This window comes from Mya arenaria, chromosome 3 (genome assembly GCF_026914265.1).
Source record: "Mya arenaria isolate MELC-2E11 chromosome 3, ASM2691426v1".
NCBI lineage: Eukaryota > Metazoa > Mollusca > Bivalvia > Myida > Myidae > Mya > Mya arenaria.
In genome coordinates this window covers 77,144,300-77,168,289 of record NC_069124.1, presented here as the reverse complement: position 1 = coordinate 77,168,289, position 23,990 = coordinate 77,144,300, and the positions used below count along the sequence as shown (strand labels likewise).

Here is a 23,990-nt window from a genome sequence, read left to right as displayed (position 1 = left end):
TCCTGGTAAACAAACATCATGGTAAAAGGCTCTGATCACCAGACTAAAACGAATTACTTTACGTCTACATAAAATATATTTATTCGCCTTCCTATGATTTACTTGATCCCTTGTGTGTACTAAAATATCAATTAAACAACACAAAATATTCATGCTGAAAGATTGATCAATAAGTTTATTTCAAATGATTTGTGCAGACTAAAACGCAATTATACACGAACGATAACTTTCTGTATTAACTATGCTAGTTGAATTCCATAAGAGGAAATGCCATTATATATGGACTATGTTTTGCACAATTCAAGTGTTTCTCATACACTCTGTTTTCCAAAACTTAAATCGTAAAATGTCTTTTCTTTCCTACTTTTTATACTACATACGTAAACTTAAGTAGAAATGGATGTTAAGATTTAGAATATTTCCATTTTTTTTTCTTCACCTGTATTGTTGGGAATCTCTTGGTTATACTTTATCAATACTGCCATATCCCGTTAATTCGATTGTAGTATACTATGTGTATACTGTTTTGTGGCTTGCCATTTATTTGCAATTGAATTATTAATTTTGTTAGATAATTCATTTTAAACAGTTTGGTCACTAACCTGGAAACGTCTTATGTTTTATATCTCTTACATCATCATATTTATATTATTTCAAGTAAAATGGAAATCAGTATCAAGAAAGGCATTTATAGAAGAGTCTATTACGCTTGTTTACCAATCCTGTATTTCGCATGTATATGACGTATGCTGTGTTAACTTATAATGATGATGTGAAATCTTCTTAAAATTATGTTTAAAATAATTTGTACGTTTGGGGGTGCTCGGATGCTCGTCTCGTGACTCCCCCTCAGAAACTCGTAGCTAAACCTCTCAATGACATTTAAATTTTAAAAAAAAATGACCATGTATAAAACAAATTGACCGGGAAGGCAACTCAAATCCAAGTGATTAAATCAGTATTTAAACATAAGAAGGAACAAATATATGCATTCGCTGGTAAGACACAGGAAAACGTTTTACTGTCGTGTATTTTTAACTTTAAATACTTCAATTTCCACTAAATAAATATCATATTGAATTATTTTTGGATTTTATCAAGGAGAAAACTCATTAAAATAGTTTCATATGTTATCACTTTCTAATTCCAGGTTAATGTCAAAAACGAGAATGACCATACGATGGATCAAACACGAAGTGCTACAAGCTATGCCTATGGCTAAGTTTCGTCTCCTCCCGAATCTGGAGAGCGCCTCCATATATATTGACATGGTTAAACGACCTGAAATACCGGTCGGTCGCCCGACCGAAATTGTATCGAGCGAACATCTTCTAGTAAACATACAACAAATATTTGTTATTGTTCAAACTATGACATCCTGAAATTTGGGGCAATTTATCATTCTGACTTGATTAAATTTAGACTGTTAGATTTTCCTGATGAATTTGGAGGCCAAATATATTGTAAGGGTATTTAACATTTATAATCATAACTCAAAACTGTTCTTGGTTCTACTAGAGGGAATCAGACAAGTTTCTATTACTTCGTCTCAAAATGATAATATACAGGTGCTGCATTTCAAGAATGTCGATATCGTGATTGATTGGTGAAACAATATCGACCGATGGCGATATTACCACATTGACCGGAACTAAAATACAGCAATTGCTTTATATATAAATTCAACTAAGTTCTTATGAAGGCTTTTAGTTCTACAATTGTAGTTATAATATATAAAATCCAGTTGAAATCTTGTGATCACTTTCAAAACTGTTTGACGACTGTTTCTACCCAGAATTATTTGTGGACATAATTATACTAAGTAAAACATTTTAGAAAGGGAACTGCAATGTAGGCAATCGTTTATGAAACTGATTGCGTCCCGTATTTGACTTGGAAGCAACATCGATCCTATTTACAGTTTTTGTTATAAAGTTGTGAAAAAAATGCTTGCCAGTCCCATTTTGGTTTGCCGGATGTGACATAGATTCAAGTCAATACGACTATTCATCACGAATTATGTGGCCACGCTTAAACTAAAACGAAACACAGAACCAATATGAGATATAAATGATAGCACAATTCAAAATGGACTATCGCTATTTCGTCAACTCAACTTCAACAAAAATCATAATGCCCTTTCCATTTAGATTCAGTTAATAAAAATACCGAAATGTTGAAATTTTGCTAGTAAGGGTATAGAACTCATCGAACTATTAGATCTTCAACAAAGAAGTGGGGTAGCAGTTCAATGTTATCTGTTCTGAACTGTAAGCGGTCTCCTTTGAAATCGGGAAACAAATCGTATGAAGCATGTTCTTCTGATAAACAAGAAATAATAGTTTGCTTATTTGACCCAATTTCCTCATCAATATTATGAAAAGAAAAAAACACATTCACATCTACCAATTTTACATCATATTAGATTCCATTGTAGGGGCCACCACTGTGAATCTACGTTGCATATTGAGTCGCGCTGTACAAACTATTATTTATTTATTTAAAAAATATCCAGAGATTACAAAATGTGATTTCTGTAATATACGGCGTCCCTGAATCATATACTCGACCGTGTTCGTTTTAACAAAAGATGCCGTAATTTAATTTAGGCTAATATCCGTTTTGTCATTACTTTTCTATATATTCAGTCAGAGTGACTATTATAATTGGTTAAAGCATCGGTGCTCCTCGTGTGGAAATAGTATGATGTCAAAAAATGGCGATTGAATCTCGAGCTTTTAGCTAAATATTGGACCTGATTGTTAAAGGTCTGGATGACAATCAACGTATAACATCAATCATTCTCTCACTATATTTGAATAAGGGAGGTATTGAAATTCTGTATTGTTTGCATTTATGTTAATTTTATTTCCTATTAAATTATTATGAGGACAATTTTATTCGCTGCTTACGTTTTTAGCGCTCGACTACCTACGGCGCTCGACTACAGTTAAATAATGATCAAATGTCCATAAAGACTGCAATGTTCGAAATATCCTAGGCATTACAGGTGAAAAAATGTAATATTTCATTCCGATAAATTACTTGTTTAAACTTTGTTTTATAAACCAAAATTTCAAAAGCTTCAATACTCTTTTAAAAATTACACCAAACAAACTAGGTTAAACTAGCTAAGTGTTAATAGGTAGGAAATATGTTTCGAGAAATCGGGTCTGGAAATAAGTGAGACAATCCAATTGGCCAAATATTAATGATGATCTTGTTGACAGGCAGATACATGCGATCTTATTTTTTTATTTAGTTACCTTGCATGATTTTCTATGCTTACTTTCAGGGACGGAAAAGACGAATTTTGTATCAGTATTTCTCTTTATGCTTCCAAGACAATTCGTGAAGGATTTTTTAATGTTATATAAACTATTGTTGGCTCGCATCAAATAAGGGAAATATTTGCCTGCAAAGAGATGTGTTTCTTAATAGTATTTAAATCGAAAGGATGTCATTTTATGTTCACTGTAATTGTACAAATTTATTCCAAATATACCAAACATATTGCAATAAGGCTTGGAACACCATCACCAAATAAAACGAAATTAACCTTTGTCGACAAATCAGATACTAATTCGCCTTCCATCGACCGGCCAATCTTCTTTGATAATAGTATGAATGAATACATTAAAGCCTCGCGCGTTGATAGGGTCCCAACGTTCTGTACACTTTTCAATATAATCCTTAGCCCTACTATACTCCAGGCAATTTAACATATAAGGACAATTAAGCGCCAATTACAAAAAACAAGGGTTCTCCTACCGAGCCCAAAATATTACAGACCGATTAATATTCTTAGTTGTTGAGGCAAATTATTCACGTTTATCCTTAGCGAACGCATACTCAATGCTCTATGATAATTACTGATTCATCGAGACCCCAGCCGGATTCCGCGCAAATTATTCAATCTACGATCATATTCTTACATTGCATTTTCTTATAAGTAATATTAGAGCCCAGAAAAAGAAACTGTTTTGCTCGTTTATTGATTTTTCGGCCGCATTTGACTCTGTCTGGCGGGCTAGTTCGGAGCATAAGCTAATTCAATCTGGTTTACAGGGTAACATTCTCACCTTCATAAAAATACTGTACAATGATATAAGATCATGCGTTTCTATTAATGGGCAACTGTCACCTATGTTCCAAAGTGCAATCCGTCAGATGCAAATGAGACAGTGATGCACCTTCAATTAATTATTCTCTTGTACGGTGACGACACTGTTCTCTTAGCAGACAAAGGACGTGATTCTCAACAAAGTCTAAATTTTACCTAAGCATTGATAATCAAGTTATAGAGATAGTTAAGAAAAACAACTTTTTAGATATATATTTTTATTCAACTGGTAGATTTTATACTGACGTAAATGTTTCATTAGCCAGGCTAACAAATCCCTTTATGTTCTATTTCTTATAATTAATAACCTAGACTTGCATTTGGACATACAACTGAGGATTGTAGATACTACCATTGTCCCCATTCTAACGAACGGATGTGAAGTCTAGGAGTTAAAAACCTTGATCTGTTCGAGCAACTTCATTGTATTGTTTGCTTCGGATTGCATATACTAGAAAGCGTAATACACGGTACATGCTTTTACTCAGAACTTGGTAGATACCCTCTATATTATAGTAAGGGCCAGAATGATAAGTTACTGGTGTAAACTCCTTTCATCCCGTATCTCTAAAATGAGCTTATTGGCCTATTAATACATTTTACATAGCAATAACTCAGTTTGGCCAATAACCTCAAATCAATATACGTGATTCAACGGGTCATTCATAAGTTTGACTTAATCAAACGAGAGTACCTGCACAACTTGTTTGTAAACTTTTGGAATCTAATTTTGTAGACCTATTTCAGCAAACTTTTTTTAAACAATTTAATATTTCGTCTACGGGTAGACTGTATTTTCTGTTTATGTCCAAAGTAAAATTTGAAGATTACCTTAAAATCTTACCCAAATCTCTTCGATTTACATTTTTGCATTTCCGTACTAGCAACCATACAATTTCCTGTCGAAGTCGGTAGACGGAGACAATGCTGTACCACATGTCAAAAGAAAGTATATGTTCTGTTATCTAAAGGATATCGGTGACAAACTGTATTATTTACTTATCTGTCCGCCTTTTTTCCTATCAGGAAAAATGCATTCATTGTCGTTTTTACTCAATGCCGCATGTCCTTAATTTAAGTGAAGTTTTAAATTGTAAGAAGCCGGTTACCTTAAGAAAAGCAGCATTGTTTTGTTAAAATCTGAGTTAATCACTTTAAACAAATCTAATTATGTGTTAAATAGTTTTGTTTTCTTAATATCATTACTGTATCGATTATATTTTACCTTTATCCAAATAAGTTGTTTTTAACAATGCAATTTGAACTAACTTATTATAATTGTTTTGTATAATGATAAATTTCAAACCTGTTGTACAGCCGCTATTAATCCACCTCTTTATGCTCGTTCCCACCTTTATTAATTATCAAGTTTTTACCTGCTTTTACTTAAATTTAAACTGTGATATACTATAATAATATTAAAAGGACATTGAGTTAAGTCGAGTTGAGTCCAATTAATTACTTGATCCGTGCGTGTGTTTAGATATAATCTAACCAATACAGAAAGTTCATACTAATTAAGCTGACAAATAAGTTTATTGAATACTTAAACACAATTAATACACGAACGAAAACACTTTGTATTCACCATTCTAGTAAACTCATTTTTTAAAAGGATACGAACTTTGTTTCACTCACTTCAAGTGTAAGTACCCAATGCATTCATCAAACATGCCCATTCATTTAAGTACATAGAATTATTGCAATATAAAATAAGGCCATACCAAATTGTGTTTTTGTTCAGCGTCAACCCTAAGTACGAAAACCTATTTAGCTATCATGAAAAAACGAGTCCCCGAAACAAAGTAAAGGAGTAAATGAGTGACACCTCAGTGGAATATAGACACAGTGAGAGCCTCCATAGTCCATTCTGGTAAAATACCAAGATATTAGTACAAAGAATGAAGCATGTTGTTTGCACTTGTGTTGTGTCAAGGGTGATCATATAATTAGTGTTTTTATCGGGAAGCCAAATACATATCAATCCATTCTAGGCATAGAAACGATTTGGATTGGCCTTATAACATGTCCAGATATTTAACAAAACTAATAATGTATACTAAATAAATAAGTAAACGTGTAAACAATAAATGTTCTATACGAAATGTCTTTAATTACTTTTCTATGTCATGTGTCACTAGGAGATTCCATGTCATTCAGAACAACTGTCTCTGTGCACGTGTGCTTGCCGTTAGTTAAGGACATACTGAAGTCTGAAGTCACGGCCCGACTGTTCGGTCTGATAGGTATGCACAACAACTGTCTGAATGAACGCCTAAAGTATACACCTGTGGCATAATATATAATAAAATATGTTGCATAATTAGAGAGACAAATTTCTTCCACGATTTTGCGGATCGTTAAGTACGTGAAATAACTGCTCCATACTGGATCTGATGCCCATTGGTCAAGCGGTAGTGAAGGGTCGCCTTGCGTGACAGACTGCTGCATCGCGTACACAATCGTTGCCGGAAGTAGTGTAAATATGAAGTAGAACGAGACACACAATAACGTGATTGTGGAGGCCGGGTTTGTCCCCTGACCGTGAGCGGCGCTCTCCATTGAAAGCCGCTTGATTTCTCTGATAACGAGCACGTTCAGCAAAAGACACGCCACAGGTAGAATGAGAAACAGAAGCATTTCTGTGAACCACGTCCACGCTTGATGGAAGTTCTCAGCACCTGCGCGAAATACGCAGCCATTTATGTCACTGTATGACCACAAGTACACCTGAATTAGCCCCAGGGCGACCGACGCAATACCCATACAGCAAATCACTATAACCGCGCGTTTGACCGTGCAGTATTTCTCCTTCGCAAATGGATGACACACCGCTATATACCGCTCTGTAGTGAATCCCAAGACTAGCATCGGGACCTGTAAGTATATAAACAGAACAAAGATCAAACAGCGATGCATAATCATTCATATCAATCATTCAGTAATTCAAGTGCATATGAAAATATTATCGTTTCATAGTCTCTAAGCTAGAGTGTGTTCAATTAATATTGTTCTGTTAAGAATTTCACCATTACATAAATCACCCTTGAATGATTAAAACTCTAATATGTTGTGGAACTCACCATGTATTGTGGTGAAATGAGAAGAAAATTGAATATTTCACAAGTGACAGGACTGTGATAGGTGTTGATTCCCCAGGCATACTGCAGTTCGTATATTACGTGCAGCACAAGGTAAATCGTCTCCACGATCGCAAGCGAACCAAAATATACAGCTGAAGAATTTGACATACAAACTTTCCTGAAATAAAGCCAGGAACTTGTTTTGAGAAATTGGAAAAAGGTTTAAGCACATGCATTAAATTACTTTATATGAAACAAACGAGTGAAAAGATTTATCAGGTTTTAAGCGGTTCGAAGATTCCAAGACATTTTCCACTTTTGACGTACACTGACTACAACCATCAAAGCAAATAATAGATGTTAAGCATTAACAAAATTCAAATAGTTCTCGGCTGCTAAGCATGAGCGCCAATATATCGCTTTTAAAAATCGTTAATAAAATGAACGAATCCATTTTGATATATAAATTAAAAGCAGTTAAATATAGATATGCTGTAGTATGTGTTAGCTCTAAAGGTTTTTGTCAATTCATTTTTGTAATTGTTTATAATTGTTGTATTTTTTAATCTTGTGTTTACGTATCAGTTCTCATGAAGAGCACTATATGTTGATTACCTTGACAACCAGATCCTTGCTGAAATTGGATTGCCCAGGAAACCAATAATGTACCAGATCGGCGTGATAACCCTGTCAATCATAACCACTTGTGGAGCAGTGTAGTACAAAATGTCGAATGCAGTGAAATTCGCAAACTGGTTGGCTGGAATTGCCCCGCCATCGCTTGGCATCGTCTGGTTTGACACGTTCATCTGAAACATAAATTATAACATCATTTTATACGAAGCAATATTAATGAGTACGTTATGGTGCTGTATCGTTCTCGGAACTGATAACATATTTGTCATCGACATATTTCACCTTTACCCTATTTTAGACGAAGGGACTTGAGCAAATCTGCAGGAAACGACATTTTCGTTCAGGCAGGTAAAATAGGTTTATTTAGTCCGATGATAAATAAAATATCTAATCGAAACATGTATCACAAATTGACTTAATATTCTAATAGAAACTGTTTTGCAATACATTGGACATAGAATTTTTCATTTGTCAAAGATAAAGCTTATTTGAGGGACACGTTCATGAGTTAAAGAAGACTGCTATTGATATTTTTTGTTAAAGTATATTTATATTGATTAAGAAGTTAAATATCATGTTTCTTAAATATAAATGTTAAATACCGATATTTCCCAAAATGTTTTTATTTTAACAAATGCAGGTAAAATGGTACCATGATAATATCCTTTTGCTTAATCTTCTACTCGCTATCCTGGGAGAAAGTACTGTACATTTACAAGTTTTCAAAATCCTATATGATGCAGAATCGATTTAGAAGACCGCTGAACATTTAAACAAAACATTATGAATGCTTCATTTTTCCGTTTCTGCAGATGTCATTCTTCATGTGTCCTAATTAATCCACACAACAGAAGATGGGCATAGCACTGTTACTAGATATCAAACGAACGATCTTAGAGTAATCTAAGATGCGACTGGCACAATTCCTGAATGAAAGGTTGGCATTGCTTGTCTAGATAAATGTAGATAAAGGTAGACATAGATTAATAATAACAAGTGTCCGACACATACGATGTAAAAAATACTAATATAGTGTCGGGAAATCATTTCGGATTTTGAACATTTTTTTTCTTGAATAAATGACAAAATAAATCTTAATATATCGATATTGGTTGGACGTTCGTGTCAATAAAGGGGTCTTTTTGCAGTATATCGTTTGGGTAGAGTACTGGAAAACATTATTCAATTCCTTGTTCTTTCTGAAAACGTTTAAATAGCCGTTGTAAAGCAGTAGCTCTAATATAACTTTTTATTAAGAAAAAGGTTACAATGGTGTGAATGTGTATGTCCTAGCGTGTGTGGTTTATTGCTGACGCCGCGTCAGGATGGCAAATGTTTCAATGTTGTAGTTCACTTGATCAATAACGACAAGCCAACATTATTATTTTTAAAAATAAAACTATAAAATATGTTGATTAAAACAACACTTCTGAAGTAGTGGGACAAAGGTCAAGGTCGTTGTTAAAATTCGGTAACATGAAGAACGCTTTGGCTCAGGGACCTCAAACTTGGAAATTAGGTTTAAGATGACTGGTAGATGAATTATATTTATGCTTAGGATCACATGTTTGTGATCTTAAGCTGAAAATCGTTTTCCGATCAAAACCTGACACACGGGATTTGATATTGCAGTGAGGATTGAATATAGCACGGCAGATTGCATTGTGGAATGTGCGGATAAGGAGATGTATTAATTTTGAATTAGGCGAGTTAAGAGCATACTGGATTGGCTTTCGGTTGCTTAAGCCTGGGTACGCTATCAAAAACATAGCCTTCTCTGGTTTAAAATGCGGCCTTTACTTATAACCTTGATATTCTGTATGGATCAGCTGATCACATAAATCTAGTCATAGAGTCTTAAATAGTGATCCATCTTTTATGTTGATATTATATCATCTAATAGAAAGTTGAAAAGTTATCAATAATTATGAAGCTGTGTAAAACAACAAGTTGGATTTGGATTCGTCTTTTATTTAAGGAGAAGTCGATGGCAGGGCATAAAATAACAATTCTGAGAGTGAGAGGGACACACACATTTTAGTATGTGGTCGAGTGTTAAATACTTTTGAAACCCTTCGTTTTTATTTAGTGTTCGAAGAACGTATCTCAAACGTGTATTCCATAACGATATTTGTTATTAATATATAAACTGCGTGTTGTGATGTGTGTCATTGTGATCGAATACCAATTTAGCTTTTCGGCTTGTCTCTGTATGACTATGCATTTCAATCATGTTATACGATTATAGCCCAAGCAGAGCTATTGCGAAAGTGTATTCTAACGGTTGTAATCGGACCGTGCACGGGAATTTCGAATAATCTCACTAGCCGATACATTGTATTTAGGAAGTCCATGACAATAATCTTATGTCAATCTTTCAGAAAAATATTTCTATTTATCTTTTTAAAAATCTATATTTATTTATTTATTAATGCATTTATATGCTCACTGATATATGCAATACACTTATCGTCGTATAACTCAGATACAGTTACTCGTTTTTTCTTCAAAAGTGTTTTCTTCCACACCAAAATTGGTGTTCGTCCAAGCGCTACGGCTTCAAACGTCTGTAAGAGGACACTTTTGAATAAAGCTTGACTGTATCTATTATTAATACAATATTTTAGTTCACGTAATTCAGGCGAAACAATGAATTAAACAAACTTACATTATTATAAATACCGGGGATGTAAAACAATATTAAGTTATTTAATAATAAATTACTTTTTGCAAGTGTAAACTTCATGTCCCATTCACTGCATGAATGTATCATGGGCGGGGTCTCTTGGACATCTGTTGGGCAATAAAGACCGTTTCATAAACATAAGCAGAATGGTATTAAATTTACGTACATAGGTTCCATATCATATTGCATTATTGATACCGAAACCGACGGTAACGTCAGTTTATATGAAATGCATTTTCCCCATGAGAAATAAAACCGTTAAATGCTCTCTCTTCTTTGATCACATACACACACGTGTTTTAGTACTTTAAAAAATCTATGACGGAGTGAAACCATTTTGCAGCATAAGGTAGTCTGTTATTTAGCATAGCATAGCAGGAAGATGTGGTTTCTTATTGAAATACTGGAAACTAAGTTTTTCCGCTAATCCCAAGGGGCATGCAACGATAAAACAATTTACTATATGCCTATTAAATTCCCTTTCGCTATCCAACAGTGAAAATACAGCTCGCCGTATTGAACACTTTTAACTTTTAAACTTTTAAATTCATTAAATTATCTTACTTTACTCACGCTCCAGAATCATGTAAATATTCAGGAAAATGGTTCTCATGTCCTTCAAAGAACCATGAGGATAAGCATTAAGCAGAGAACACTTCCAATCTATCTAGACAGCTACTTCAGTGAACTATTTGTTTGCCATTTCGAAGTCCAAAAATGTGTTGCATTATCCATGTGTTTATTATCATAAATACGAGCAGGTCGCCAATACAATGAAGAAGGCGAATTCGCGTCATCGATAGAAATAGCGATTGACTCACGAACTCTCTCAATTCTGCATATAATGATCGTAAAAAATCCCACGAATATTTAATTTGTTAAAAGTGGCCGTGTTACGTCTACAGTAAATGACGATTAGTGTATACTCGTAAAATAAGTACCGTTTTTTGTTGTTGTTCTTTTGTGCTGTGACATTTAATAATTGTTCTCGTATAAGCAATCTGATAATTTTACTAAAACACAAACTAACTATTTGGTTCTTATTTTGTTCTTATTTTCCTCAATAAAGTGAATACTGTAATTTCTGACTTCGTTTCGCTGTAGTAGCCTCCCTTGACTTCATTACACACAACTACATAACACATTCGAATTCATACGCGCATTTGACAGATGGCGCTAAATTTAAATCAAATTGAAACCGAAAAATAAAAAGGATTAATTAAATAGGCAGGTATATAATAAATGGAATTTTACGATAGGACGCTTTACTCCCCTATGTACAGGCGGATACAACTATTACTCATTACTGAATAATGGTCAATCATTAAACATTCATTGTGGTGTTAATGTAAAGGTTCCAAACCATCTACATCACAGTACATGTTAAACGCTTGATACCTCCTGGTATTAACCCCAAAACGTTTTTTCAAAACTATCGGCTGCAGAACAGCTTGATTTGCATATACAAATATAGTAATTATCATCACACCGACAAAATGCTTTCATTTATTATATCATATATAAAGATTAACAGTTATTCAAAGAAAATTTAAACGATATGAATATTTATTAAATTTAGTGTTGTTTTTGTTGTTGTTTTTTTCCTAGGTTTTATTTTCATCATTAACATAAAATGCTTTGAAAGACAGAAATAAACAAGTGTATTATTTCCTACCTTACTGCACAAACGTGTATCCTTAATTGTTATATCAGATCTTATGACAGAACATCAAACCACTATCCGAAAGAAAGAGTAGTCAGTTTTAATGATATTCCACGGTAGAAAATATGTCACATCTTTCATCTCAATTGTTATGAGCAATGCATCTATTCATCTTTTGTAACCGCAAGCAACAAGTATTCTTATAGACACGACCTAGAGCCCACTCTCAGCGTATATGTTCGGCTTTTTTCAAATAATGGGGCTCTTGTCCACTATTAAATTGTTGAACGTGCCAGTGTAGCCTGATTAATTATATATATTTGACATATTGACAGCATATTGTTATCTATGGTCATTCGCTTTTGCAAACACTGATAAGGCATGCAGTGGTTTTCATTGGAAAATACAATACTCTATTTTCTGCAATAACAATTTTTATGAATTTAATAGATTAATAAATGAAACGAAATTGCAGTAAACGAAGTTAAATAAAAAACAATCCTGGTACAATATCATCCAAAACTGTTAAACCACAGCAACTCTATATAATCCGTAATTTCTTAATTTGATTTTTTTTTTCATAAATGACATAACGTTGCAAGCACATATTTTTTATTCCAAGAGCTCCGAACATTCGGAGAACAGAGAGCACCACACTGTTTCGTACCTGCAAGGCAATTAGGATGTTAAAAGCTCTTCAGCGTATGGAACCTGGTTACAATATCTCAGCTATTTTATGAGGTATTCAAGAGTGTGGGTTAGATTTTATTCATTCGTATCAATTAAAAATTTGCATGTTACAATGCTCGTATTATGTCGTCGAAACAAAATAGGTGCTGATTTATACAAAACTGGGGTTCTTAATAATATTGATGAGCAGATAAACTATGTGAACAAAACATATTCGTTACATTAAAATTTCGATCAACACTTCTAACATACAGTTTAAGCGATTCCTTCGGAACAAACATTTAAAATGTCACGTTGTCGAACACTTGGGCAATGATCGATGTTTTATCGTGACAAGTGACGCATACATTTAGTAGTGGTATAAATCTAAGAAACCCCACTCACCATTGTTCTTCATGTAAACTATATCAACATTTGACTCTTATATTCATATTTAAATATAAAGGTATTTGGCGATGACGTAATGTCGATGGAATTCCTTTTGCTGTGTTTTTAAAAACGGTTATTTAATACTCATATATTTAGTGGAACAGAATAGCTCATGAACTTAATAAATGAATTAGCTAACTAAGCTACAAAAATTCTCAAATAACATTCGTTACAAGCTGATCTCCTGAACAATAATAATTTTCGAGTAAAACAGTTTAGTATACACTTTGCAACGTTACTGCATTTATTACATGCTTTTCTGTAATTAGGAATATGGCGTGTAACATTCCATAGCCCTTTGTTTAGAACAGAAAGCTACTTTGATGTTTTAAGACGTCACATAGATGAATCATGCTATTGTTATCTATATTAATATAATTATATACCAAAATGCTGCTGTTATGACGAGCATTTGAATACTACGTAAGAGTCCTGAAAAGACGATTTAAAACTACGTCAGTTCGTCTTATTAATCAGCTCGTGTTAAGAGAAAATATCAGACCTTTTAACGATTTTCATGTGTTCATGAGTCGCTGCAATCTTGCAAAATTTCCAAGAAACGCTTATTATCTGCAAGTCGTTACGAATATGCACGGTTAATTATCCTTACTTCTCTGGTAGATCGAATATAACTGTGTTTAAGGCATGTATTAAGACGAACACATTCTGTTATTTAAATGAAGCCCACATAACAAATACTGCTTAAGACGAAATAACGCTGTAAACATCTTCTTTATTTGTAAAAGGTAAAAATTAATTGGTATAATCAGAGACAAGAATAGAAAGAGGAAAGGAAAAAAATAATTTGGTACAGTATAATTGTGCAAATCTCCTCCGTGGACTATCGACCTTTATGTTTCATTACATAATGACTCAAATATTATTATACATATATAAATTGATGGCTTGACAGTTATAATTATCAAACGCCAAATGCATGTATATTGGTAAATGTGTTGCGATGAACACCTTCTGATATAGTAATACTAAACCATAAAGTGCCTCTTTTGCAGAGAAGAATGGTTGTATCTCAAAAAACAAAGAGTAACTCTATTTTCTTTAATCTAAGTCATAGCTTCGTTTATTGCAATATTTGTACAAGGACAAGCATGGAAAAGCCAGTCCCATGAGGAATATAATCGCTTACTGATTTCTCCTCTCCGATAACAAACACGCGCGAATTCGGATATAATCAGACACCATTTACACACGAAAACAGCATGGCAAGGAAGTACTATTAGGCGTTTGGATGTTATTGGACGTTTCCGATTGGCTAATTGCATACGATATTCAAACGCCGGAAATTAAGCTTGCCGAAGCACTTCCATTACCATTCCAACAAGGGAGCGGCTAACGTACAAACCAATACAAACGTTGGATCTTCCGAGTGTTTCAGTGAACAAATATTGTATTTTCATATTGTTTTGAACTAGGAACAGGAAAGTCAATCGATACAATGATCTCGATTTGCATAACTATCACATCTTAGCTATTTTTCGACGACTAAAAACACTGTTTTGACAATAAAATCTCAAAATTGACGGACACACCGTAAACTGTCAACATGTACATTGGTATTAAGCCAAGAAATGTCAGTTGAAACAAAACCACCAAAACGACATAATTAGGTTTGCTATAACCAACACCTGCCCTTGTCGGAAGGCGACTTTGCTATAACCAACACCTGCACCTTGTTGGTTGGACGATTTTGCTTTAACCAACACCAGCCCCTTGTCAGTTGGACGAATTTGCTATAACCAACACCTGCCCCTTGTCGGAAGGCAAAATTGCTATAACCAACACCTGCCCCTTGTCGGTTGGACGAATTTGCTGTAACCAAGACCTGTCCCTTGTCGGTTGGACGATTTTTCTCTAACCAACACCTGTCCCTTGTCGGTTGGACGATTTTGCTATAACCAACACCTGTCCCTTGTCGGTAGGACGATTTTGCTTTAGCCAACACCTGTCCTTTGTCGGTAGGACGATCTTGCTTTAACCAACACATGCCCCTTGTCGGTTGAAAGACATTGCTTTAACTAAGACCTGTCCCTTGTCGGCTGGACGACTTTCCTATAACCAACACCTGTCCCTTATTGGTTGGACGATTTTACTTTAACCAACACCTGCCCCTTGTCAGTTGGACGAATTTGCTATAACCAACACCTGCCCTTATCGGAAGGCGAATTTGCTATAACCAACACCTGTCCCTTGTCGGTTGGACGAATTTGCTATAACCAACACCTGCCCCTTGTCGGAAGGCGAATTTGCTATAACCAACACCTGCCCTTGTCGGAAGGCGAATTTGCTATAACCAACACCTGTCCCTTGTCGGATGGACGAATTTGCTATAACCAACACCTGCCCCTTGTCGGTTGGAGGAATTTGCTATAACAAACATATGACCCTTGTCGGTTGGATGATTTTGCTTTAACCAACGCCTGCCCCTTGTCGGTAGGACGATCTTGCTTTAACCAACACCTGTCCTTTGTCGGTAGGACGATCTTGCTATAACCAACACCTGCCCCTTGTCGGTTGGACGAGTTTGCTATAACCAACACCTATCCCTTGTCGGCTGGACGACTTTGCTTTAACCAACACATGTCCCTTGTCGGTTGAACAACATTGCTTTAACCAAAACAAAATAAATTGTCGATTGTAGGATTTTTCTATAGCCAACACATGTCCCTTGTCGGTTAAAAAAATGTTGCTTTGACCAACATCTGCTCCTTGTCGGTTGAACGACTCTGCTTTAACCAAAACATGTCCCTTTTCGGTTGGACGACATTGCTTTAACCAACACATGTCCCTTGTCGGTTGGACGACATTGCTTTAACCAATACATGCTCCTTGTCGGTTTGACAACTTTGTTTTTATCAACAACTGTCCCTTGTCGGTTGGACGACGTTACTTTAACGAAAACATGTCACTTGCCAACTGAAATACCTTCAACAATTTAATATGTCTAACGTAATAAGGTGTCAGTTAAATCTTTAAACAAATTCATATGATCAACCAATATATTTTAAAATCGATTTCATAGTATAGGAATATGAAATTGACAGTTTTACTCCGGTGTTTACTGGTACAAATTAACCTTTAATTCGTACATACTGAATATTTATAATACTTATGTTTTCATTCACAAATGCCATACCCTTGCAATTATAGAACGTTTTTTCAAGAGCAACAAGCACGCTTCAATCGAGAGCACCAGCCTTGGCAATTACGATGCTGAAAGCTCTTCAATGTATGTTACCAGGCTATGTTCTTAAGATTTTTAGGAGTCGGTATCCGATTGTTATTAGTCGTTTGGTCGGTTTTTTTCGAGACGAAGCGGAATAATCTTGCATAAAAAGACAAATTTACTCTTCATTGCTAGTTGTATTATACGTTTTCAAGTAGACTATGTCTTAAACTGAGCTTAACACGGTTTAAAGCAATACTTTCTGCTTATTAACCTGATAATTGTTTAATCTAAGTATACAAGGTTATATTGTATTGTCATTCTTATATGCAGGTCATAAAACACGTCAGTTTTAGTTCGCAATTACTCACTTCAGATATATTCACTTAGTGCCATATTATAGCTTATTGATGTAAAGAAGAAAGTAATTGTGATCATACCTAAGTGAGGAAACCAAACTTACACATATCAGTCAATTTGTACTATTACTAAGACAGTGTTCATACTTTCGGGATTTGCAGTAGAAGGCTTTAATATGAAGTGGAATCAATGTTAGCTGGGCTTCTTTTGCTACGCATGTGTTATACTAAAAAGAATCATGCGTAAGGTAGAACTTCGAAAAAGATTTGCCAATATTTCTAAGAAATACACAAATATACAAAACAAATAGATAATCCAAACATATGACGTATTTCCGATTCTTCAGCTCAAACACATTGCACATTTTGTCTATCCTATCCTTAACTTCCTCTTTTGCAAATAAATAAAAAAATACATGCCAATTACTATTTTAATAGCTGCTTTGTTCAAATTAAAGGGCAGAAAATGTGATGTTTTATTTTGTAAAATTATAACCTAAGGTCTGGATATTTTTCTCTTCAGATGTATCTCAAAAGACAAACTAGAAAAACTAATAATGTCAGAAAATCTGAATAATCGAAATGGAATGATAACGGAGTTATACACACCTAAATAAACATAAACTAATTTCCGACCTTTATTAACAGATTATGACATTGCCAATTAAAAAACTCTGTTCACCAGATCGCATGTCAAAACAAACCCGGTATTGACAACATATTGCAGAAGTGATTAGAACTAGGAAGTAACAGCTGCATATTACCTTCAAAGACCGAGTATTAAATAGTTTCCGTTATGTTTATAAATGACGGTATAAATATCAAATTCAGAAATAATCAAAACGATAAGGAATCAGAAAACATAACATGTTACCAGCGTTATAGCCTGTTTTGCCAGATGAGTTGTTTGTAAGCGGATTTCAGTATCATCCCTATCGCCAACCGCCGTTATCATACCGCAGTGATAATGTATTGCAGGTCAACATGACTGAGATAAATAAACAAAGTTAAGGAAGATGGACCGTTTAGAAAAGCAGATAAGCATGTGTTAGAGTTCCTATCTAAGGGATTTACTCGACCCCAGGCCGAGGTAGCCAGCTCTATAATTATGTAGGTTGTCAAAATTAGACTCTATTTCTTGTACAGTTGGTTGAAATCGCCAGAATTGATCTACATGAAATTAATGAACAGAAAATTTTGAAAAATCCTCGAGAGCCATTTGCCCGAAAAAAATGGAAGCCCTGCAAATAATTCCTTCAAACTTTGGAAATTAAATTTGCAAAATTCCTTTCATGGTAATTCCTACACCTGAGCTTGTAATGACCAAACCAATACAAACGTTCGGTTTTCCAATTGTGTAAATAATAGTCAGTGATTTATATTCTGAAAACTAACATAAGATAAGCATTAGAAGAAGATTGGTTTTTATAAAACGTTTTTATTCACTTGCTAAAAAATTATCAAGAACTCCCAGAAATATTGGAATAGCTTATATATTTATTCCTTAATGCGGCTTTATAACAATGACGTGGTCATATTGCATCTCTAAAACAAATTCCTTGACTGGTGGTTCATGTAGATGAAATGATGAAAGAGATGTTCCAGAACGTTCGACAACTAGGTCCTGGAACCTTTCATATACTTGTATTACGAAAGTACAATCTACAGTAACTTATGACATGCAACCTCACACAGGATGTACACGAAACCAAATATTGTTATATTCTTTCCGCTTCACATGTAACAATTACCAATGGGCGTTGTGTTTTCTAACAACAAGTGGGCAGCTGATTGACCTTACCACAAAAGCGTGTTTCCTTAAAATCCTCATTTGATAACTATAAATTACAATGTATACCAGAAATTAAAACATCAAATATCCGGTAGAAAACGTAACGAGTTTATACATACATGCTGGAAGAGAATATACAATAAAAACATATTCTTTGCAAATTCCAGTACACCTGACCACCATTGTGCTCCTGACCATCATAAATATTTTTTTTATGTTTGACACATAGAAAGTACATTATCAGTGGTCACTTGTGTGCTGAAACACTGATAAGGCATATAATGAGTAAAATTACTAAAATTACTTCCGTCAAATAAATTCCTGAAATGTTATCCTTCGTGGAACTGATATTCCTACCGCAATTAAAGTCACTAAACTTGCGTAAGCGAAGTCTCATATATAGGTTTGATTAACCTTCCATGAACAAAACACCCTATAGATACAACATAGTGATGGCACAATGATTGAAAAATACTCGAATAATCGTCCATTTGAGATAACAATTATGATAATAAATAATCAATGTTCACCGAATCATTTTATGTAGAAAATGAAAACAGATAAGTGCCAACTATCATTTGTTCAGACATAACTTGTATCCAAATTTGTGTTCACTCATTACAGAAACTCTTTTTTTTGTCGTTTGCCAATGATGAATGACTCAAATGTTGAATCGTTTTGCTAGGATATTAATAAGTCAGAGAAAGTCGTGCAAAATGCTCGCGTCCTATTATGATACCATCATTTAGTTTGGAATTACACCTTCGATTATTTCTGGTTCCATTTATCAAATGCGGGTGTTCATTTGCAATTGATTATCAATTCTGAAAATTGTCTGATTATGTTACCCTCATACAACAGCCACACTTATTTGATATTACTTTAGAAATATTCCAACTTAGAGACTTGTTCATAAATTGCAGACCAATGCTTTCAACAGTTTCCACGTTGCATGATAAAATATGAAGTTTAGTTTGTTTTATAAAATTTAACACTTTAATTGATAATGAAACCTTAAATTATAATAGACCCTCCTTAATGAGCTCTCATGAATAATGTATGAGCTAACCCAGAACGAGGCTTAGATGTGTCAGATGTAAACACAGCTGATAAGCCAACATGGCCAGCTATAGTGATAGAGATGTTAGTCTCATTCCACAAATTGATTTCTCTTTTGTTGAGAGTTATATAAAAGTAAACAAGTTCTCATCTGGTAATAAATCCATCAACAAAGGCTACAAGTTCTACAGTGAAGGATATATTCATGATTTGAAAGGTAAGACCATACGTTTTATTCATATGATTAAAGTACATGCACATACACCTAAATTGCCTTTCTCTGTTTACATAGTCCTAGTTTTTCCCCACAGTTCTTAATTGATAGGCCAGCTTATTTAGCTAATGATGCTTACAGTTATTCAGGTTTACTGTCTATAGTAAGGTCTCGGCCTTTTGTATAACACAATATCAAGCTAGAGCATGTCTCTGAAACAAATATTTATATTTAGTTGATCACTATGAGTCAAACTGACCTGTTGTAAAGATTTCTGAGCTTCTCTCAGATTCTCACATAGTTCTAAAGAAGTATAGTACCATACTACATCTAATTAAAACACCCCTTACAGTACACCCAACACAGTCTGGTTGCAGAGTGTCAGCAAAATGTCACAAGTCTCAACGAAAGAATGAAGACCCATACACTGTCTAGGTACGTATACATTGTTATTTTCAGATTTGTTATGATTTTGAAAAATAATATCTTTATGAAACAACATTTAATCACGTATTTAATAGCCTTATTATATATATATATTAAGTGAATATAATATCCAATCCATTATTTTTTACAAGTTACTTTCTGTTGCTTTTGTAAGTAGATTTCGAAAACAAAACTCGTTCCGATCCCTTCATCAATTGCACCTCATGTGGATGTGCAATAGCATTGAATGAATGCTGCGGACATGTTACAGGACTTTTATACCAAGTGGCAACTTACAAAATACTTGGACTAAAGGATGTACCCGAGGACGTAGCCAAAATATCAATACCACAAACATGGCATGTGCCCAGAGGAAAGAAAATCTCTGGGAAAGTTGTCCAGGATATTGAGGTTTGTGGTTACTCACAAGTTCGAGACCCAGATACCGGGTTTTCACAGCTTAGACCTACAAAAATACAGTCTACCCTTTACAATGCTGTCAGAGGACCACCTGTCAACTGGTCAGACATCATAAATCTGAAGATGATGACGGAGGCTGAACCAAACCTTCTTGTACCGCCAGCTCTTCAGATGTACACATCAACAGCCACGTCCAAGTTTGGCTTAGTTCCACACGGAAGTGTTCTGAGCTACCATCAAAAGCTAACTGATGAACATATTATGAACATATTTGACGGTGTTGGTTTTCCAAACCTTCCGATTTCAAATGTGATGGCTGAAAATTACAATCGCGTTTTGACTTCAGCTGAAATTGTCAAATTAGAAGGTCTTCATTTATCTCTTAATGAAATAAGCAAATTTGAAGAGAAAACAAGACTTCAAAGTCAAAGTCGTCTTTGGCATCGTATACGAGAAGATAGAATTACTGCCTCAAAAATAGGCAGAATTTTTAAGCGACGAAAAGATAATGAAAGCTTAGTAAAACACCTGAGGTAAAAACGACGAGTTGTCACTGAAGCCATAAAAAGAGGAATTGCCAATGAACCAACAGCAGCCATAGCCTTTTCAAAGGCAATGGGCGATCAAGTAAATCTCTACCCTTGTGGTGTTGTTGTCAACCCATGGGCACCATAGCTAGCTGCAAGTCCAGATCGAAAGGTATATAATCCGACAAGATATCCCCCTTTTGGTCTGCTAGAAATAAAATGTCCTCTAGTGAGTAGTGTACTTGAGGCATCTTGCCTCCAAAAAGATGCCACAGGAAGTTTAAAACTAAAGAAAAACCATGATTACTACTATCAAGTCCTTTCTCAGTTGGCAGTGACTGGACTTGAGTGGTGTGACTTTTTGTATGGTGTGAGAATGACAATCATAAAGAAACCATATACTTTAACCGAGATGTTTGGGATAACGTGAAAGACAAAGTGGACACATTCTTTTTCACCTCTTTTATTTAAAAACATGTGTACATTAAGATTACAAATTGTATGTATTTGCATGATATGATATATTATCTATACATACAAAGTTTTACAGCAATATTGTTGGTTTTATTATTTTCAAAAACAACTACCCATTACTCTTTTTCCATGAATGGACAATAGGCCCTCTGAAGTTTGACAAGAGACATGCAACGGCCCACAGCTGGTTTGCTGAGCCTACTAAAGACAGCGGCAATGGAATATCAAATAGATGGAATTCTTTTATCCTTCTGTTGACCCTTTCAATATGAATACCCAACTTTGCGATTTGTTCCGTCTCCTTAATTTCAGATTTGGTAAAAAAAAATTGCAACTTAAAATGGTGGTATATTAAGGGTAACTTGTTTTTCACTTAATATTTTTTCTTTATTGTAAAACCTTTGTCCGCCATAACATCATCGCCTGGCTCTAAAAGGTCCAAGAGTCCTAATAGCTTTGTAATTTCTACATCTGACATACAGGCTGTATACAAAGGTAAAATGATTATCGTTATCCCGTTTGGTGCAATACCTATGAGACATTTAAATGTACAGCAACTTTTATAATTTGAATAAACCTGTGAATTTAGTAAAAGTGAAGATGGTTGTTGTGTTTTTATTTCAGTGCAGTCAATGATAACTCATCTTTTAGGATACAGATCTTTGAAACAGTCGGGTAGTTTCTTGTATTATTTTTTGGGGCAGCCGGATTGGAATTCTAACTTATGTTAAATATTAAACGTTTGACCCAGTGACAATTTTTCTGCTGACTGTGGCTATTGAGCAATTGAACCGTACTGCCAAATCTTGCTCTAGCAAACCTACCCTTAACCTACAGAGAAACTAGAACAATTCATCAATAAGTAGCATACTTCTTTTTCTACCAAAAAGACTTGTTGCTCGCGGGAGGCTCAATATATTTGAAAAAAGACAAGAATAAACTATATGTTACAAAACGTAGAATTTAATCAAGCTGTCATCTTTACTAAACCTTGATACAAGAAATCGTTCAGAATTTATTTGAATTTTTTCAATTGTCACACTCTTCATTTTTGTTTTGTAATTGTTCTTTCAAATTTCCAATTTCCTCTTCGTAGGCGACATGCAATGGAACAGCTGTTAGCATTTCACTGGTTGAGGGTTGTTCTTCAAATACATCATGGCTGCTGCTCTTTTTCTGCAAATGGAAAAGTCATATGTTTAATAATATACTTTTTTTAACTTCAAACTTTCAATTTAAGGTTGTCTTTATGAAAACTATTATATATATATATTTTAGAATACATTGGTGAAGTTCTTACTGTTTTGATGGTGTCTCGTCTGGTGCTAGTATCTTCCTCTTAAGCTATCTCCTCTTTGGCCTCCCCTTCTGCCATTCAAAAACACTGGGAACAGCATCTGGCTTTAAACGTCTTCTATTTGGAGTCCAACCAGTATAATCATCTTTGGTGAAGTGTTTTGAGCAAACTACTGTTGTTTTAGAAATCTACAATATACCATAGATATAAACTTGATTAAGTGTTGTTATAGGAACATATACGGTATGTATTCCATTTTTTTTTCGATTAAAACACACTATATTTTAAAAGCATTTTAGAAATGAAACTCTTTAATATCAAAGTAAAGAGTAATTTTAATCAGTTGAAAGAACATCATACATGTTATTGTTTATTTGATGAAATATATGATACTATGTGTAATAAACATACCTTAAACATAGACCCTTCGTCTCTCCTGATTTTGGCAATCCATTTTTACCCTTTTCCTCTACTATTGGCATTTTATGAAAGTTCACATTTAAGTCATATCTTCCATTAGAGTAACAAAAAGGCACACAACAAAAATAATTTGATATTTTATTGCCTTTTCCTAAATTCAGATCACTGCCATCACCTGTGGCAGCCATGGCCAGTATGGCTGGAATCTTTGTTTACATCTGACCCATCTAAACCTCGTTCTGATAATGGAATGCCAAGCATGCATTTAATTTGAGAATGGGCTATAGCCTTGCTTATTATTTTGAAAATTTTGATTTTAAATACCAACTCAATCATAACAACTCGGCCATCTCAGAGATAGATACAGGCCGAGGTGTTCCGATTGATATCAAAATAGATGAAGGTTACACGGTACTATCAAAATATCCTTTATGTTTGTAAACCTCCTACGCAGTAACCTCCCTTGGTGACAGCAAAAATGCCGTGTTTTGAAAAATTAACCTTGAGC

At 34.5% G+C, this 23,990-nt stretch overlaps 1 protein-coding gene and 1 pseudogene across 1 annotated transcript; one reads left to right on the top strand and one right to left on the bottom strand.

The window, feature by feature from the left end:
- Positions 1-4,438: 4,438 nt before the first annotated feature.
- On the bottom strand, positions 4,439-12,832 carry LOC128227874 (pyrokinin-1 receptor-like). Its single transcript, XM_052938785.1, has 4 exons — positions 12,204-12,832; positions 7,822-8,015; positions 7,207-7,384; positions 4,439-7,000 (listed from the first exon to the last, which is right to left on the bottom strand). Exons 2-4 carry the CDS (start codon positions 8,013-8,015, stop codon positions 6,251-6,253), a joined length of 1,122 nt encoding a protein of 373 aa, XP_052794745.1. The 5' UTR covers positions 12,204-12,832; the 3' UTR covers positions 4,439-6,250.
- Positions 12,833-19,764: 6,932 nt separating this feature from the next.
- LOC128226283 (uncharacterized) lies at positions 19,765-21,762 on the top strand (annotated as a pseudogene).
- Positions 21,763-23,990: the final 2,228 nt, after the last annotated feature.

What these genes read in the sequence shown, in the direction of transcription:
- LOC128227874 (XM_052938785.1), bottom strand. Translation starts at nt 8,015, where the DNA reads ATGAACGTGTCAAACCAGACGATGCCAAGCGATGGCGGGGCAATTCCA. An exon ending in GCAAGGATCTGGTTGTCAAG is followed by an intron (nt 7,385 to 7,821) that starts GTAATCAACATA and finishes GCTTTATTTCAG; the next exon opens with GAAAGTTTGTATGTCAAATT. An exon ending in TCATTTCACCACAATACATG is followed by an intron (nt 7,001 to 7,206) that starts GTGAGTTCCACA and finishes ATATACTTACAG; the next exon opens with GTCCCGATGCTAGTCTTGGG.